This window comes from Lactuca serriola, chromosome 3, assembly GCF_051521515.1.
Source record: "Lactuca serriola cultivar US96UC23 chromosome 3, Lser_US96UC23_V15, whole genome shotgun sequence".
Taxonomy (NCBI): domain Eukaryota; kingdom Viridiplantae; phylum Streptophyta; class Magnoliopsida; order Asterales; family Asteraceae; genus Lactuca; species Lactuca serriola.
Genome location: NC_136410.1, coordinates 35,002,689 through 35,020,097, shown reverse-complemented (window position 1 = coordinate 35,020,097; position 17,409 = coordinate 35,002,689). Strand labels below are relative to the sequence as shown.

The window sequence follows — 17,409 nt, the reverse complement described above, 5'->3', positions numbered from 1 at the left end:
TAAAAATGGTTTTTGACATCATTTTACAATCTTTCCCAAATGACACCCTATTTTTTCCACATTTATAACCTACACATCATATCATCAGTTCCAAAAGCTTTGCTTTCACAAGTTCTCCATGTCAATAACCAAAACCCTAGGATGTCTCGCTAATAATTCTAATCATAGGATTTGGAGTAGTTTATTATTATTTTTTTTTTAAAATGTAATTAACCGAATTGAACACTTATAGTTTATTTCCTTTTGTCTTATTTTTTAAGTCAAAACCTCTACTTAACAAAATATATGAAAAAACATTCAACTCTATTCATGACTTGACTTGAGACTTTATCTTCAACGCCTTGTATTAAGATCTAAAGCCCTGATCAACATAAGATCAAAACACTCAAAAAAAAACCTCCCACGTAAGCATAGGTTTTCAAGTTTCTGCATCATTTTTAGCATCACATTAACATAGTTTAAAAACCATAATCTCATATTTTAAAATCGTCCAGTTCTGAGTCGAGTTCCCAAAGCAACTCACCAAGTACATAACAATATTAAGCAGATACAGTTTTTGGCTTGGCCCCAATCTTTCTCCAAGAAACACTCGGCATGATTTGTTTCGTGTCAACTCGGTCTTTAAACTGAACAGCAAAATTGAGGAGCGAGTCAAGAAGTGAGTCAGACAGTAGATGTGGTTCGAGTCCCAACTCAATGAGTTTCGTATGCTTAGCATTGTAGTAATGTTCCTCTGCTTCAACTCTAGGGTTAGGCACAGATATCGTTTGCACTTCAATTCCAAGCTTCTCTCCCGCTTTTGTAACAAGCGATGCAAGTTGATTCACTGAAAACTGCTCTGTGAATTGATTAAATACCCGAAATTCACCGCGCTTTGCTGGATTTGAAATCGCAAGCTCCACACACTGCACTGTGTCTCTAATGTCTAGATAACCCCGAGTCTGTTAAATGCAAAAAATAACAATGTACTTTCATTGATTTGTTTAGACAATACATTCAAGATAATAAGTATATGAAATGACGAACCTGCCCTCCTTTGCCATAAACAGTAAGGGGATGGCCCACTGCTGCTTGAACACAGAATCGATTCAAGGCTGTTCCAAAGATACCATCGTAATCGAATCGGTTGTAGAGTTCTTCATGCATCTCGGTTTCAGCTGTTCTTACACCATAAACAACTCCTTGATTCAAATCAGTGGCTCGGATCCCCCAAGCTTTACATGTAAATGCGATATTGTTTGAATCGTGTACTTTACTCAAATGGTAAAAGGAGCTTGCTTGTTTTGGGTAAGGTAAAGTGTCTGTTCTTCCATTGTGTGTTATGGTGATATACCCTTCTTCAATGTCGATATTTGGTGTTCCATATTCTCCCATTGTCCCGAGTTTCACCAAATGGCAATCTTCAGAGAACTCTTTGATAGCAAATAAGACGTTGAGGGTACCGAGGACATTGTTTTGTTGGGTGTAGAGAGCTCGTGACCTGTCAATCATGGAGTATGGTGCAGATCTTTGCTCACCAAAATGAACGACTGCATCAGGTTTGAAAGATGTGAAAGCTTCTGATAAGAATTCAAAATCACAGACATCACCAATGTAGAGGTTTATGTCTTTTTGTGTGAGGGATCTCCACCTTCTGATACGATCATGGATTGATGAAATGGGTGTGAGTGAATCGAGCCCGAGTTGATCATCAAAATGGCGGCGAACAAGGTTGTCAACAATGGCAACTTCGTAATTTTTGTTGGATAAATGGAGGGAAGTGGCCCAACCACAGTAACCATCGCCGCCAATGACCATCACACGGGTTGGCCTTGGTTGTTCACCGGAGGTTTGGCCGGAGGTGGAGCCTGGTTTTGTTCCGGGTTGTTGGAGAGTGGTTGCACGTACAGAGAAAAGTTTCTTTGTGTTGTTTTTGTTTAATGAAAGGGTTTTGAATGGTTGGATTGAAGTGCGTAGAGTGAGTGAAGTGGGGAATGAAGATGAGCTTTGTTTCAATGATTTAGGGCTGGTTTTGGAGCAGGAGATGTTCAGTGGGCAAGAAGCGGAAAGTAGATGTGCCATTTTCACCTCCAATTTAGTACCTGTAATATGGATTTTGTTAGATGTTATCTGAAACAATTCTCAATTCGTAGCATTTCTGCTAGGTTATCGGTTTTCTAACCCTAAAATTCAACAAGTAAGAACTAAGGAGCAGAAATTAGTATAAAAGAGTAGGTTTATCTTCAATTTATCAGAATTCCGAATCATCGAATTACTCCCTTGATGATTATATCTTCATTCCATCAGTGAATACTATAAACTAAGATACGAGATCATTTTCAATTGCCGACTACGAGCAGAAACTTGCTTAACAAAACCGAACAAAAACGAGCATAAATCAGAGGAAGTTTCATATACCTGCCAAGTAATAACTGATGAAAACAGCACCAAATCACTTGCAGTTTGTAAATCAGTGGTTCTGGATTCTGAACTTGGTTTTTGCTCTGTTATCTCCTCCTTTCGTCCTGATTAATAACCCAGAAATTGGGTATCAGGCGGCATTGTAATGTGGATATTCCGCTTATACCAATGCTGCATGTTTGTAAATGTACATAAACGATCCTTCAACTTTGCTTTATATGATTCTGGGTGACGCAATTTGTATGCCTTGTAAAGGTAACAAAGTATTAGACTTGTATAAAAAATATCATTGAACTTTTTTTTGTACACACATCACCAATCAACTATAACTTTTGTACATATATGACCATTAAACTTCGCATTTGTTCAACTAATATCATTATATTACCGATAATAATAGGTAGCATGCCATGTGGCTACTGACATGGATTTTACTGTTTATTATGTACATATTATACCATTAAACTATTTTTTGTACACATTATACCATTAAACTTTTTTTGTACGCATTTTACCATTAAACTTTTTTGTACACATTCTACCATTAATTTTATATAATTTATTGAAAAAAAAATATCATTTCAAAAAATACAAATTATTACATAAAAGTAGGTTTCCAATCACCTGATGTGGATTTTACTGATTTTCTAAATTTTAGTAAACTTATCATTATAAGTCATTTTCCTATCGGTAAACAACGACATAATTTCAATTCATTTTTTTAATCATCAACCATAATCAAGAAGAGGGGAGATTATAATAAGGTAACACGTACAAAATGTTTCATGAGTTTATAAGTGTGCCTCAAACGTAGTTTCCTAAGAAAATGACTTATAAGAATATGTTTATTAGACATTAGCTAAAATAATGAACAATTGATTATTTCTTCGCCACTCCAGATAGAAGTCTCCAGTTCAAACCTTGTGGGTTTCAATCGATATATGACCAACATAAATTCACAATGTAGTTGTAAAAGAAAGTGTTTACTATCATTGCCAAAAAAAAAAAAAAACTCTTTCCCCCAAACCTTACAAAATCAAGGGGTCATAATAGGTGATGGAAAACCCATTTTATGTAAACATATGTATTTTTTGAATAAATTATATAAGATTAATGATAAAATGTGTACAAAAAGTTTAATGGTAAAATGTATACAAAAAAAATGTTTAATGGTATAATGTGTACAAAAAATAGTTTAATAGTATAATGTGTACATAATATACAATAAAATCCACGTCAGCAGCCACATGGCATGCCACGTGGCATGTTACGTGGCTGGTGACTTACTATTACCGGTAACATAATGATATTTTTTGAACAAAGGTGAAGTTTAATGGTCATATGTGTACAAAAGCTATAGTTGATTGGTGATATATGTACAAAAAAAAGTTCAATGGTATTTTTTGTACAAGTCTAATACTTCGTTACCCTTACAAGTCATTTTCCCTTTCATCAAAACATTATTTTTCATGACTTTCTTATAAAACATTGAAGGACACATTTTCAAATACCACATAGAACACCGAGTGCCTATTGAAATTTATGGTTCATATGTATATTATAGGGCAAATCACATCAAAACCCTTATGCTTGTAAGTTTTTATCGGCTTTATCAAAAGTCGTATTTTATGTCCATTAATGCATCAAAATTCACAACTTTTTTTAAAAATTTTATCCTCTTTATAAATTTATCCGATAAAAATAAAAAATTCTATCAAACTTAAAGGTTTTAATGAACCAGAAAACCAAACTTAAGGGTTTTGTTGAAGCGGAAAAAATGGTAAGAGTTTTAATAATAAAATTGAAGAAAAAAATTGGCAAACATACTATTTTAATGAATCTAGACTCTACAAAAGGGTAAAACCGGCGAAACTTGAAAACTAAAGGGTTTTTATGTTATTATCCTAAAATATTTATGCCTATGGTTCCCTTTTTTTTGGTCTTACAACAAATAAGACGTGATCTCACATACAAAAAACAACCAAAACATATTAAGTCCACTAAATCCACCAAATCATGTCCACATCAAGTTCATTATTAATCAACTAAAAACACATAAACTACATTTTTACATTCTATCTTCTCTCCTCCTTGGTGCACAAGTGATGATTTCATCAACTCTCAGAATCATTTCAGCAGCTTCTGTTGCAGACAACAACACACCCTGCTTCACCTTAAATGCCTCCGATATCCCCAACTCCGCCATATCTCCAACCTATTTGTAAACAATCAAAAACCAAAAAGTTAAAATAACAATTTTCTATAATAAAACTTAATTTTATAAAAATAAAAACTTACAGAGCCCGTTATCACATCAATCCCAGCATTACTCTCCTGTTTATGATGCTCAGCACGAAGCCTAGCAATCAACTCAGCACTATCTAAACCAGCATTATCAGCAATAGTTGTTGGAATCGCAAGAAGTGCACGTGAAAAAGCTTCTATCGCATGAGATTTTTTGCCAGGTGTCTTTCTTGCCAGCTCATCAACCGCCTTGGCCATCACCATTTCCGGCCACCCACCACCCAAAAGAACCCTGCTATCATTCACAGTCTGAGACAGTACACATAAAGCATCATGCAACGATCTTTCAGCTTCATCAAGTACATGAAAACTGCAATTCAAAACATTCAGTCAACATTCAAAAGTTAAAGGTAGTAAAGTGAAAATTGGTTAATAGTTACATTACCTTGCTCCTCTCAAAACAATGGTACAGGCTTGACCCATTTGGACACCGGAAAAGTGGATTAATTTATCTTCACCGATCATAATTTCTTCAATAAGTTTACAGTGTCCGAGTTTAACAGATTCCGGATTATCAAAAGTGGATGCAATTTCGCCACCTGTCACTAAAGCGAGACGTTCGATTCCTTCAAAATCAGCATGTTCAATTGCGAGAATGCCAGAATCTGCAAATAATTCTTCGGGAAAATTGTAGATTAATTGTCTGTTAACAAAACAGTTGATTCCATGACCAATTATTTTTTGTACTTTTTCTCTCATTTTCTCCTTTTCTGCTCCTTCGATTTGAGCAACTTTTGCCATCGAGTCGACTCGGACACGTGCCCCGTAGATTTTTACTTTATCTGTGTCCATTGCTGTATTTGCAACCAAGATTTTTGCATTTTCTATACGTTTTGGTTGACCTAGTCCAATCTTTTTGTCTAGAATAAATCTGCATAAACACATATTTTTAACTAATTAAGAACCATAGAATAAAATAATAATAATAATAATAAGATTTTGAGACTTACCCTTCATCTAAAAACGAATCTTTTAGTGACCCTCCGGCTTTCTTGATGATTTGGATGGATTCCAAATTTGTGCTTCCCTAACATATTGAAGATGAAATGTATCAACTTTTTGAAGTCACAACAATGAACAATGTAATGAACTAGTTACTTTTAGCCTCATAACAGCATCAACAGCCAATTTTGCAAAATGTTCTTTGTCCTGTGAGAGTATTTTTGAACTCAAAGTGGTCTTTGCAATCCTCATTAGGTCAGATCTAAATTTCTCTGCATCTTTTTTATTATCCATTACTCTGTCCAGCAATGCGCTACGTGCACAGTCAGCAGCCATCCGGAAACCTGAAATAAGTGACCTGGCATTTTAACAAATATATACACTAAAGAAAAATGTACATTTAGAAAAAAGGGGGTGAAGAAAAACCTGAAATGATTGTCATTGGATGGATTTTTGATGCTACTAACTTTTCAGCCTCCCTCAAAAGTTCACCAGCCAAGACTACCACTGAAGTAGTCCCATCACCCACTTCATCATCTTGAACTTTTGAGATGTCTGATTATTAAACTAAGAATTAATTCTTTTTTTTAAGAAAATCTCAAGTTGACATGATAGTTAGTTTAACTACATAAATAACAACAATTTACTAGGATACCAATAAGGACTTTGGCAGCAGGGTTGTCAATATGGAGAGACTTTAAGATAGTGGCACCATCATTAGTCACAGTGACACTGTGTCCTCTACCAGTGGATTGTAATATCTTATCCTGCAAAAAGGTAATAACTTCAATTGATTAAGTAGATGGATATAAATATCAAAATCTTGATGCATGAATCACAAATAATAAGAAACAGGCTTGGATTTAAAAAGGGGACTAACCATTCCTTTAGGTCCTAAAGTTGTTTTTACCAAATCAGCAATTGCCATGGCCCCAACAAAGGATGCCTGAATCATGAAAATAGGTTGTAATAATAATTTGAAAATTGAAATAAAGTCAAATAAAATAAGTCATGGGAGACTTAGAAGGCTCACCATCCGGGCCCGTTCACCCTTTTCTTCAGTAGCTTCATCTTTGAAAAGTTTTTCAACCTGAGATGCAAGTCAAATGTTGACTACCAAAGGGAAATGATTGGGTATAAACAAGACTTATTGCAAATTTGTAAGTTGTAACTCCAACAGTTATGAAGATAACATAGTAACATACAGCCATTAGAAGCAAGAAATCCAATAGCCTTGAAAGTTTTTATGATCTGAAACAAAAGAGATCAAGTTTCTAGTTAGATATAATATAAAAGTAGGAACTTTAAATTGCTCTGTACATTGCACATAAAAGAATAGGGGAAAGAACCACTTGGGCAAATGAACTTTCACCATAAATTCAAAACAAATTATAAAGTAATGATAACAAAACAGCCCATGGACTTTTAAACAGATAGCAAATAAGCCTTTTCAGCTGATGTTTAACTGATTTCTTGTACTCTTTTCTTATTCATTTTGCACGTCCATGGACTTATTCATTTTACCCTGGGTCAAGCAAAAAATATGATGGTGACAAAGATAACTAGGGGTTTCAAGATTTTTGTTTCTAGGGTTTCCAATTTGCAGACATAATTCTTGATAAATTCAGGTTTTCTATTGAAAAGTGAAAACGAAAAATAAACTATTCTTAACAACAGATAGAACAGTCACTTTGCCAATTTTCACTAGGAAAGAGCTAATGTTGACATGTGTATTCGTAAAATCTAACTTCTGTGAGGTCTACAGGCCTTTTTGTCATGTTCAAGTTTATGTATACATGGTCATGAGGACAATCCGAGAAGCCTGACAACCGGATCAGAAATGTACATTACAACAGATGATATATGACTAACAACGTAGCTCCTACAGCAAAAAAAAATGTGAGGCCTTAACAATTTCAACTCCACGAGCTTCTTTTAACTCGTAATTCGTAATGTCACGGAAAATGATAAATAAATCAAAGATTTACAGCAGAACTGCATTTTATTTCACTAAATTTCTAGTCACCGAAAAGATTCGGATCTTCAAAGATGCATTTCCTTATGCTAACAAGAATGTGCCTATAGAACAAAATAATCAAGAAAATTCTGAGGAAGAAACATACTTTTTTCCCTCGATCTAGCGTCTTCTTCGAAGTCTCTCGTAATATCACAGAAAACGTCCGAGTTCTTCAGTGTTCAGTAGCAAGTGTTCGTGGGAATAAATTTAAATCGGTTTTAAATTAGGGCTGTTTTCTACTGGGCCCATATCATTTTAGATTCCCAGCCTAATCCAACATTGTTGCTGGTAGGATTCGGTCTTTCGGAAGAAAATACGGATCAAATTTTATAATTTTCAGAATGGGTCAGTTGGAAAACATGTTTATCATCAATAGGTTAGGGTTCCATGATATATGTTTTATCTTTTTTTAAATTTTACTGATAATTGTAGCAATAAATACTGTTAGTGTAATGTATATTTTGTGTATTTATTTATGAATTATATTTCAGCTCTTGTATAGGCCGGCCCATTCCTTGCATGTATTATTACTACATAGATTTGTCTTGTACAATATAAAAATAACTTATAAATAGCTTTTTTTTTAGTTAATTGAGATAAATTATTGATAAGTTAGGTTTAATGAGAAAGGAATATTCCCATAAAATTATCATGTCTTCATGGGAAGAACGATATCAATATATCATCTTTTAAACCGTCTATCTCTTATCTCTCTCTCTCTTAGGATGGGAATCATTTTGATTTATGGTTTTTTAAGTTTCATTCGTTTGAAATTTTTTAGGTTCAAACCAAATTCAAGGCAACTCAAACCAAATTACAATTCGGTTTGGTTTAGTTTTCAAATCGATAAAACTAAATTTTAAAGTAAAAAATAAGTCCAAACTCTCAAATATAAATATCTAAAATTTCAACCATCAAATATAAAGTTCCAAAAGAAAAATAAAATACAAAGTTTCAAATCAAATATAAAATACAAAGTTCCAACTTACAATACCAAATCTCAAGTTTCAAACTTGTTCCAAGTGGCTGCTTCATGTGTAATTGTATGACAAGCTTTATGTGTACTTGTATATCATGAATGAAATAGAAGGGTGTGAGTCGAACAAATTAAGGTGTAGATTTATGATGTAAAATGAATGGTTTAGAGAAGATCGTAGAATAATTTATAACAAAATTTACCTATAGAGAAAGTGAGAAACATACTTGGATTTCAAAATCGTAAGCTAGTATAGACTTTACATTTTACAATTTGGACTTCATAGACGATGGCGGTGGGCGTAAGGGTGCGGTAGCGACCACCTTTGTAGTCAGCAATCGTAGTGAGTAGTGACGTTCGAAGGAGAGGATAGTAGGTGAAGGTGTGATAGTCAATCGACAATGCGCTAAATTCAATTATGCTAGAATAAAGCGGAAAACAAGAGATTAAAAGATTAAACATGTTGGATAACGATGTCAATCATAATAGAGTCGGTTGCCAAATGAAGGAGACTGTAACGCCGCATTTTCACAACAAAAAAATTACATTTTTATAAAGGTAAAACTTCACAATTATAAATACATTTTAAGAAAACCATTTATTCCAAATTACATTTGTCGAAAATCAGAGCAATATAATAAACATGGAATCCACAATGTTGCTAATGAGTGTGTATGTAACGACCAAAAATCATGCCATAAAAATTTTTTGTTTTAGATATATAAATCGTTAATACATATTATTCCCAATAACCAGGGTAACAAAACATTTAACATAACATCATCAAATCAGAGTAGTTCGCAGAATACGAAAATAGGTGGTGTGTGCTCTGCAATCATCCAAAGCTCTCCCAATTGAAAATCGAAGTAACTGAAACATAAACTAAAAACCGTAAGCACGAAGCTTAGTGAGTTTCCCAAAATATCATAAAACATACAAACACAGATTATCATGCAACATACATATAGTTGTCATGAACTCCCCCCATGGTCTTTATCTAGTATGATATGGGTTCCCTCATGGTCTTTACCTGGAATGTCATGGGTTGTCCCCCATGGTCTGATATTCAAATGTCACAGGCTCCCCCTGGGGTCTTCCATTCAAGTATTACAAAGACAACTAACATACCACATAACACGTAATGGGTCGGAATTGGTGCCTTCAACCCATGGATATAGTGAGAAGACTCACCTCGAATGCAGAAGTTTACTGAAAGAAATCCCTAGTTGCTACCATGACGACACCTCCGAGCTATCAGATCAAAATAACACCCAATTAGCAATTGGGTTCCATTCTAAGGCCCACCATTCATACTTGGGGTAAAATGACCATTTTACCCCTGACCCAACATGCATCAAAACTAAGGCCTAAATCCAAAAGATCCACAAAGGCCCACTAATGGCCCAACTTTCCAAATTGGGTCCAACCCAATATGGGCCTTATCCTAAGCCCATAATTTCCTTAGTTATAATTCTGATTACCTCAAGTACCCCCTTAGAGCAACTTGGTCAAAGATAGGGTCAAAAGTCAAGGTTAACGGCCCGAGTTGACCCAACACGCCAAGTTGTCCTTCAATTCACTGTGTTTCTCCATTATCTATAAAGTCGGGGAAAATCGAGCTAACTCGCTGAGTTTATCCATAAACAGTCGAGTTTGCCAGAAACCCAACCTTTTAATACATTAAGCCGACATTATCGACTCTAAGAGCTTCACAACTCAGATCTCAACCAAAATTAGATCTAGAGCGGTAAAGTTTCCAGCTTTACCCCTAAGAACCACTGAAATGGGTCTAAGCCCAAACACTAGACTTAAAAGAGTGAGGGCTTTATAATACTATTTTAAATAGATTAAATGATATTTATACTAAACTAATGGCGAAAGTATTCAACACTATTCTTATAACGACCACATCGTCGATACCTTTCTAATGATATATATGTAACACCCATGTTTCTAGGCTAAGCATTAGTATGATGATGTAATAGTTAGGGACAATAATTGTAACCCATCTTGAAGTAATAAAGAATAATTATTTGAGTATTATGTGATTTATGTGCATTAAACTTGTTTATAATGATGTAATAAATTAAGAATAAAAATAAACGTCAAAAATAAAATAATAGATAGACCGAATATCTATAAAGAAAGTTGTAGTGGATGTGTTAAGGATTCCGAAGATATAAAAACACCGAAATAAGACGTATAACGAAGAAGTTATGACCTGTCGAAGTTTCGCAACAAAACCGGCACGACGTTGTGTGACGTAAAAAGTGAGTTTGCGATAAAATACTTTTTAGCCTTAGCGATCTAAACGAAAGTCGTAGTATATATTAAACCAAGAGCATGCATAAAAAAACGCCAAATCTGACTTTGTATGGGAAGTTATGATTTTTCTAATATTTTGGCATAGCAGTATGCAGCCTGGAATTCGAAGTTTAGATCGACTGATTTTTAGCCGACACAACCTAAACAAGAATCGAAGATCTCGTTAATAAGAGCTTAATAATAAAAAGACAGACGAAAACGGACATCAGATGACAAAGTTATGAATTTTTAACGGACTTTACCTGTCCAAGACTGTTAAAATATAACTTTAAAAACAAAGTCAAAATTAGCCGGCAGAGTCTAACCAAAAGTTGTAGAGTACGTCTCCAACGCGTGGATATAAATAACGTCAAAAACGGAGCTCGTATGCTAAAGTTACAGAATTTAGAAGTCGTAAGTGGGCTGATGCGAAGTGGGTGACGTGGCACGATCCGAGCCCTTTCTTGCTCCATATGGTCCTCGCTTCGGATGATGACAGGTGCCCCCCTCGTATGTGCAGCGTACTGAGTACGCAGAACGTACTACGAGGAGTACGCCCAACATACCAAAGATCATGCTCCCTATAAAAAGGGTGTGAGGGTTTCCATAAAATCTCACACCTTAACCCTTTTCTTTCTCTCTCTAAACCTCTCCCAAGACTTAGTACTTCCCAAGTGCTAAGAGGTGAGTCTCAGAGCGCCAGAAGGCTTCGAGAAGAAGAGCGTTTCAGCGCGGAAGTTCTACCCCCTCAGAGTCTGGTTCCTAGCCAAACCTCCTAGTAAGTGAGTTATGCTTACCCTACTGTAAGTATAACTTATGTTAAAGTTTATTATCATTATTATAAACTTATAAAAATAAATATATTATAAAATATAATATACAAAGTGTTATTATAATATATTTTAACTACTCGCGGTATGTGGTGTAACATCCCAAGTCTAGGTATATTCTATAAAAACCCTGACCTTGAGCTTTTGTTCATTTTTGACCCTTAATTGAGAAAAGAGTGGTGAGCGAGTATGCGGGGCATACTTGAGAGTACGCTTAGCGTACTCGTTTGCGTGTTTGTAACGCGGATAGCCACCTAGTACGCTATGCTGGGCGTAATAGGCGCAGAATGAAACCCTAATTGTGAGCAAGCTCCTTATTTAAAGGACATGATAAACTCATTTATGGCCACCATTCCCAGCCACCAAAACCTCTAAACCCTAATTCTTCGTCCTTGTAGCTGGAGAGTGCATTTAGGAGCTTGTGAGTACATCTTTGTGGTCTTGAGGTGGAGAAAGAGCTTGGAATAGAAGGAGAGAGAGACTAGGAGTTTGGATCTGAGCTTAGCCAACGTGAAAGGCTTCCTAAAAAGGTATAAAGCTTCAGGCTTTCTTATCCTTTGCTTTGGTTCATTCATTTGGTGTATTTAGGGTTTTAGTCCAAAAGGTGGAGACTTTATGAGTAAATGAACTCTAAAGGCCTTGATCTACCCCTTTTCAGTGTATATAGTGATATAGAGTCATAAAAATTCCATCTTGGACGTTAAGAGTGATCCATGCATGAGATGTGAGCTTCTTAAGGAAAGGGGTTGTGTGTTTTGAGTGTTGGTGACCTTTTCATCCATGCAAAGGCTTAAAGTCACTGAATTTATGGATTAAGGGACATTAGAGTGACCAGATCTAAAATATGAGTCCATGTCTTAACTGATTAAGACCAAAAACATGAAGAGTGTGAAACAGGGGCGTACGTTGGGCGTAACCCCAAGTACGCGCAACGTACTGGTCGAGCACCCCCGATTCAGTGTGTCAGCCGAGTACGCCCAACATAGGGAGGTGGTACGCGCAGCGTACTCCCTACTGTTGGCTTTCGTTAAATTTTTGGGTTTGGTCAAGATTAAGGACTATTAATGTGACATCCCCATTTTCACGGCCAGAAAAGACCGATTTTGTTTATGCTTTATAAAAATCAAAGTACTTCTTTTAATAAAAATGTTGCAGAATTTGTTCCCAAAAAAACACGATAAATACGTTATTAAAAAAACATTTTCGAAGGAACGTATTTTATTCATTTTAAAACGTTTGGGATGTCATCGTTAATACAGAAACATAAGCATAAACAGAACTTACATTTATTTACACTATTGATCTACATCTCTTTAATTGCTCAGTGTAATGTGACTTCATAACAACACCTGTGACATAAATAAACTGAATGGGTCAGGTTGGGAAACCTGGTGAGTACATAGGGTTTTCAACCCACAATAATATAATTATTATGTTTAAACAATTAAACAATCAACCCAATTACCCATCCCCATTATCTTCCTTATTCTTAAGGATCTACCCTAAGAATCCGTTATTTCTCATTCATTCATTCCTAAGGATCATCCTAAGGAAACAACATGAATTCCATTGTTGTCAATGACACATTGGTCAAGCGCAGCTGCTAATATTATCACTTAGGCGCAGCTACCAGAATTTGGACATTTTCTATGAGGCACTTCTGCCAATATTGACCTTTAAACGCTACTGTCATGGTCATAAGACTCCCTATTAGGCACAACTGCCGATACTATCCTTAGAGCGTAGTTGCTAGGACGTTTAACGTATATCTAAAACATCTACGGGTTGTGGCGCAGCTGCCAGTGCTCATCTATAGGGTACTAGGTCCACTGTTGTCAATGTATACCTATAGGGCACTAGGTCTGCACTACTAGTGTTCCTCTATTTCAGCTTTTATTCCTCATCATTCATCTACCCATTTTTACCCTACATATTTTGTAGATATAAAATACTTATACAGTTTAAATCATTGAAAACATGTATAAAACGTTCATCCAGCATAGATAGCAATTATTTAGATAATATGCACACATAGCATGTAATTTATGTAAAATACTTCATATCTATGTGTAAGCGGAAAGGGACCATGCACTCACTTGAAAGGTGGTGACTCAGCACTCGAACAGCGCTTCGATACTCTCAAAACGATTTCCTTCGATAAAACCTAGTATCAATACCACTAGGGTTTAGTCTAACGATAATCGCGACTAATTAATAGTCCAACTATTATTATTATTATTATATAAGCGTTAAATAACACTCAATATGACTCATAATAATAGCCCAAATACTTATTATAAGGTCCTACTAACATTACTATATTAAAACATAAGCTATACTAAAGATAGGTTAGGCGTGGCTCACTTACAACGGGTTTTCTCGAAAATCGGGCTTCGCTGGAGCAGCGTTTCTGAGCCGAAAGGCTCTTTTCTCGGGAATCCGGGAGCCTCGGGGCTTCCTTCGGGTGCTAGGGGGTTTACGTAGGCTTTAGGGGGCTTAAGGTAAGCTAGAGAGAGAGTGTAGAGAGAGAAAGAAGTGGGGAAAGGTGTGAGAAATGAGAGAAACCCAACACTTCTATTTATAGGGTGAAATCCTGACGAACTCGCAGAGTAGGAGGACCTACTCGCCGAGTTGGTGCCACGTGTCATCATCTGATGGCTTTCCTTGGGGAGAAAGCCTTGGCCCATATTCAACCACGTCACCCCTTTTGCAGCAGCACCCTGCCGACTTCTAAGCCCCGTAACTTTCGCATACAAGCTCTGTTTTTGACGTTATTTATATCCACGCGTAGGTAAAATCAATATCTACAACTTTCGTTTAGACTCCGTCGGCTAATTCTCGACCGATATTAAATTTAACAGTAGGAGGAGATTAGACTGCTAAATGACCGCGAAGAATTCGTAACTCCTTCATACGGACTCCGTTTTCGTATGTATTTTTACCGTTGAGTTCCTACTAATGAGATCTTCAACTATCATTTAGGTCGCGTAAGCCAAAAACTGCTCGAACTGAAATTCGAGTTTCGGGTCGTGCACTGCTAAGCCGAATCTTAGAAAAATCATAACTTCTTCATACGAAGTCAGATTTGGGCGTTCTTTTTATGGATTTTCTTGGTTTAACATATTCTATGACTTTAGTTTAGATCACTAAGGCTAAATCTCGCTCTATCATAAATTCACTATTTATGCTTCCCGGTGCCGTGTCGGTTTTGCCGTAAAACTTCGACGGACCATAATTCCTGCGTTATAACTCGGATTTCAGAGTTCTTTATATGTACGGAAACCTTGAGACATATTCTACAACTTGGTTAATACTATTTATTATAAAGAATCTCTTTCCGAAAAGTCGTTTTTGACACTTATTGCCTCTAAATTGACTAGCCCGGATCTACGGGCGTTACAATTAAGCCTATGGAGGGGTAAAATGGTCTTTTACCTTTTTGTGAGTTGTAGAAGGGTTAGTATAGCTTCTTGAGGGCCAATATTAATTAGGGATAATTATTATGTGTTAGGCGGAGTCTAGACCAGTGGGTAGAGTTCGAGATCCCGAGTACGAGATGTTCATTCACTAGCTTACGAGGTGAGTCTTCTCACTATACTTACCTTGAGTGGTAACTTATGTGTGACCAGTGGGTCTTATGTGCTTGTGTTTAGTATTGAGATATCCTGCTATTTGTATTGTGATATGTTTATTGTGTATTATATTGAGTTGCTGAACTGAGGGACCAGAGGGTCCACCTGAGTTATGGGACCGGAGGGCCCCACTGAGACATATTGACTGGAAGGTCCTACAAAGTTATAACCTCGAGTGGATAATGTGTGATATGTGGTATTTTGGGGAACTGACTAAGCTTTATGCTTACCGTGTTATGTGTTATGTGTTTCAGGTAGTTTCGAGGATCGCGACAAGGCACCGGCATGATTGTACACACTGGCGAGAGATTGTCTTTATGATTATGGGATTTGTGTTTTATTTGTTGACATTTGAGACATATGTGATTTGAGAACTATGAAATGAGTTATATTGTGTTTTTAAAATGAGAAAAATTGTTTGAAATTTTACGTCGTTACACACGGAATCTGGTTTGAAGGGCCGCATAGGTTTGTTGGATTTCAGAAGTGCTATAATGCCAAAATGGTCCTGCCCTCCGGTGTTTCATGTCTGGCCCCTATCTGTACATAGTGGTTGAAAAGTATTGTTTAACACTTATAAAACAACATCGTTCGCAAATAGTCACAATAAATATTATAATAAAATCTAGCGGTAATGATACTAGGTTCGTCGAAGGAAAATAGAATTATTAGAAGTGAAGCGCTGCCCGAGTTGGGAATCATCACTTTAACAACTGAGTGCATAGTTACTTTCATCTTACAAATTGATATGAAGTATTTAATATAAATTACATGCTATGTGTGCATATTATCTGTGTACTTGATATTTACGATGGATGAACAAAATATACATGTTTTACTTGATTTAAACTGTATATATATTTTATACCTATGATTATGATGGGTAAAGATGTGTAGATGAAATAGATGATGAAAGAGGAAATAAAATTGATGAGAGACCTTGATGTTTAAGATGATCCAGTCATCTAGCGGAGTATAGATGATGACCACAGACTATTCTATACAATCCAACGGAACGCTAGCAGGCTCGCAACTTGTAGGTGTTTTTGAACTAAGTGTTCACTAGATGTACTACATCCCCCTCATGGTTGCCTTATTTGACATACATTGCTGAGGAATCCCCTAAGCAGTGTTGTCATCCTGATGAAAATCCTTAGGCTAGGTCTCTTACTTTAGATGATTTAGGGACAGAAAGTGAGGATAACGGGAATGGGTAATCAGGTTGTTTGATTTAAAGAAATTAATAAACTTAATTATTGTGGGTTGAAAACCCTATAAGCTCATCAGGATCCCAATCCTGACCCACTCATTTTCTTGTATATAGGTAGTGGCAAGAGAGCACATGAATGATGATCTGATGATAGATCAATGAATTATAGGCCACTAGAATAAATAGATGTTGTAAGGCCTATGTTGTTTCTTTTTATGCTTTTTATCTGTATTGACAATGACATCCCGATGTTTTAATATAATGAAAATATATTTCTTTGGAAATGCTTTGATAAATTCTTTATCATATTTTTGGGAACAAATTCTGCAACATATTTCTTCAAAAGTATATTTTGATTTTCCAATTAAGCATAAATAAATCGGTCTTTTCTGGCCGATAAAATGGGGATGTCACAATATATATATATATATATATATATATATATATATATATATATATATATATATGTGTGTGTGTGTGTGTGTGTGTATTTTATACTTTATTTTAATATGTAAATATGCTATTATAAATTATAACTCGTTCATATGAACTCTGTTTTTGACGTTTTTTATATCTGCGCGTAGAGATCTACAACTTTTGTTTAGACTCCGTCGGCTAATTTTGACTTTATTTTTCGTTTATATTTTTTATAAAATTAAATGATATTGCTAAAATCAAAACATTCACGTACGGACTCCGTTTTTGACATTCTTTTTCACAAAATTCTTATTTTAAAGAGTACTACGATTTTGTGTTTGGTGGCTTTAGGTAAAAGTCAATCATTCTCTTCGTAG

General features: G+C 35.7%; 2 protein-coding genes across 2 annotated transcripts; both read right to left on the bottom strand.

The window, feature by feature from the left end:
- Positions 1 to 454: 454 nt before the first annotated feature.
- Positions 455 to 2,532, bottom strand: SQD1 (sulfoquinovosyldiacylglycerol 1). The gene is made up of 3 exons (XM_079029679.1): positions 2,398 to 2,532; positions 1,027 to 2,081; positions 455 to 941 (listed from the first exon to the last, which is right to left on the bottom strand). The coding sequence occupies exons 2-3, from the start codon at positions 2,059 to 2,061 to the stop codon at positions 540 to 542; spliced, it is 1,437 nt and encodes a 478-aa protein (XP_078885805.1). The 5' UTR covers positions 2,062 to 2,081; positions 2,398 to 2,532; the 3' UTR covers positions 455 to 539.
- Positions 2,533 to 4,369: 1,837 nt separating this feature from the next.
- LOC145091859 (T-complex protein 1 subunit beta-like) lies at positions 4,370 to 7,952 on the bottom strand. Its single transcript, XM_079029678.1, has 11 exons — positions 7,770 to 7,952; positions 6,852 to 6,897; positions 6,680 to 6,736; positions 6,527 to 6,592; positions 6,302 to 6,413; positions 6,073 to 6,201; positions 5,803 to 5,990; positions 5,655 to 5,731; positions 5,090 to 5,575; positions 4,699 to 5,014; positions 4,370 to 4,615 (listed from the first exon to the last, which is right to left on the bottom strand). Exons 2-11 carry the CDS (start codon positions 6,855 to 6,857, stop codon positions 4,469 to 4,471), a joined length of 1,584 nt encoding a protein of 527 aa, XP_078885804.1. The 5' UTR covers positions 6,858 to 6,897; positions 7,770 to 7,952; the 3' UTR covers positions 4,370 to 4,468.
- Between the last annotated feature and the right edge of the window lie 9,457 nt (positions 7,953 to 17,409).

What these genes read in the sequence shown, in the direction of transcription:
- LOC145091859 (XM_079029678.1), bottom strand. An exon ending in CTTTAGGACCTAAAGGAATG is followed by an intron (nt 6,414 to 6,526) that starts GTTAGTCCCCTT and finishes ACCTTTTTGCAG; the next exon opens with GATAAGATATTACAATCCAC. An exon ending in ATGCTGTTATGAGGCTAAAA is followed by an intron (nt 5,732 to 5,802) that starts GTAACTAGTTCA and finishes TCAATATGTTAG; the next exon opens with GGAAGCACAAATTTGGAATC.
- SQD1 (XM_079029679.1), bottom strand. Translation starts at nt 2,061, where the DNA reads ATGGCACATCTACTTTCCGCTTCTTGCCCACTGAACATCTCCTGCTCC. An exon ending in TTTATGGCAAAGGAGGGCAG is followed by an intron (nt 942 to 1,026) that starts GTTCGTCATTTC and finishes TGCATTTAACAG; the next exon opens with ACTCGGGGTTATCTAGACAT.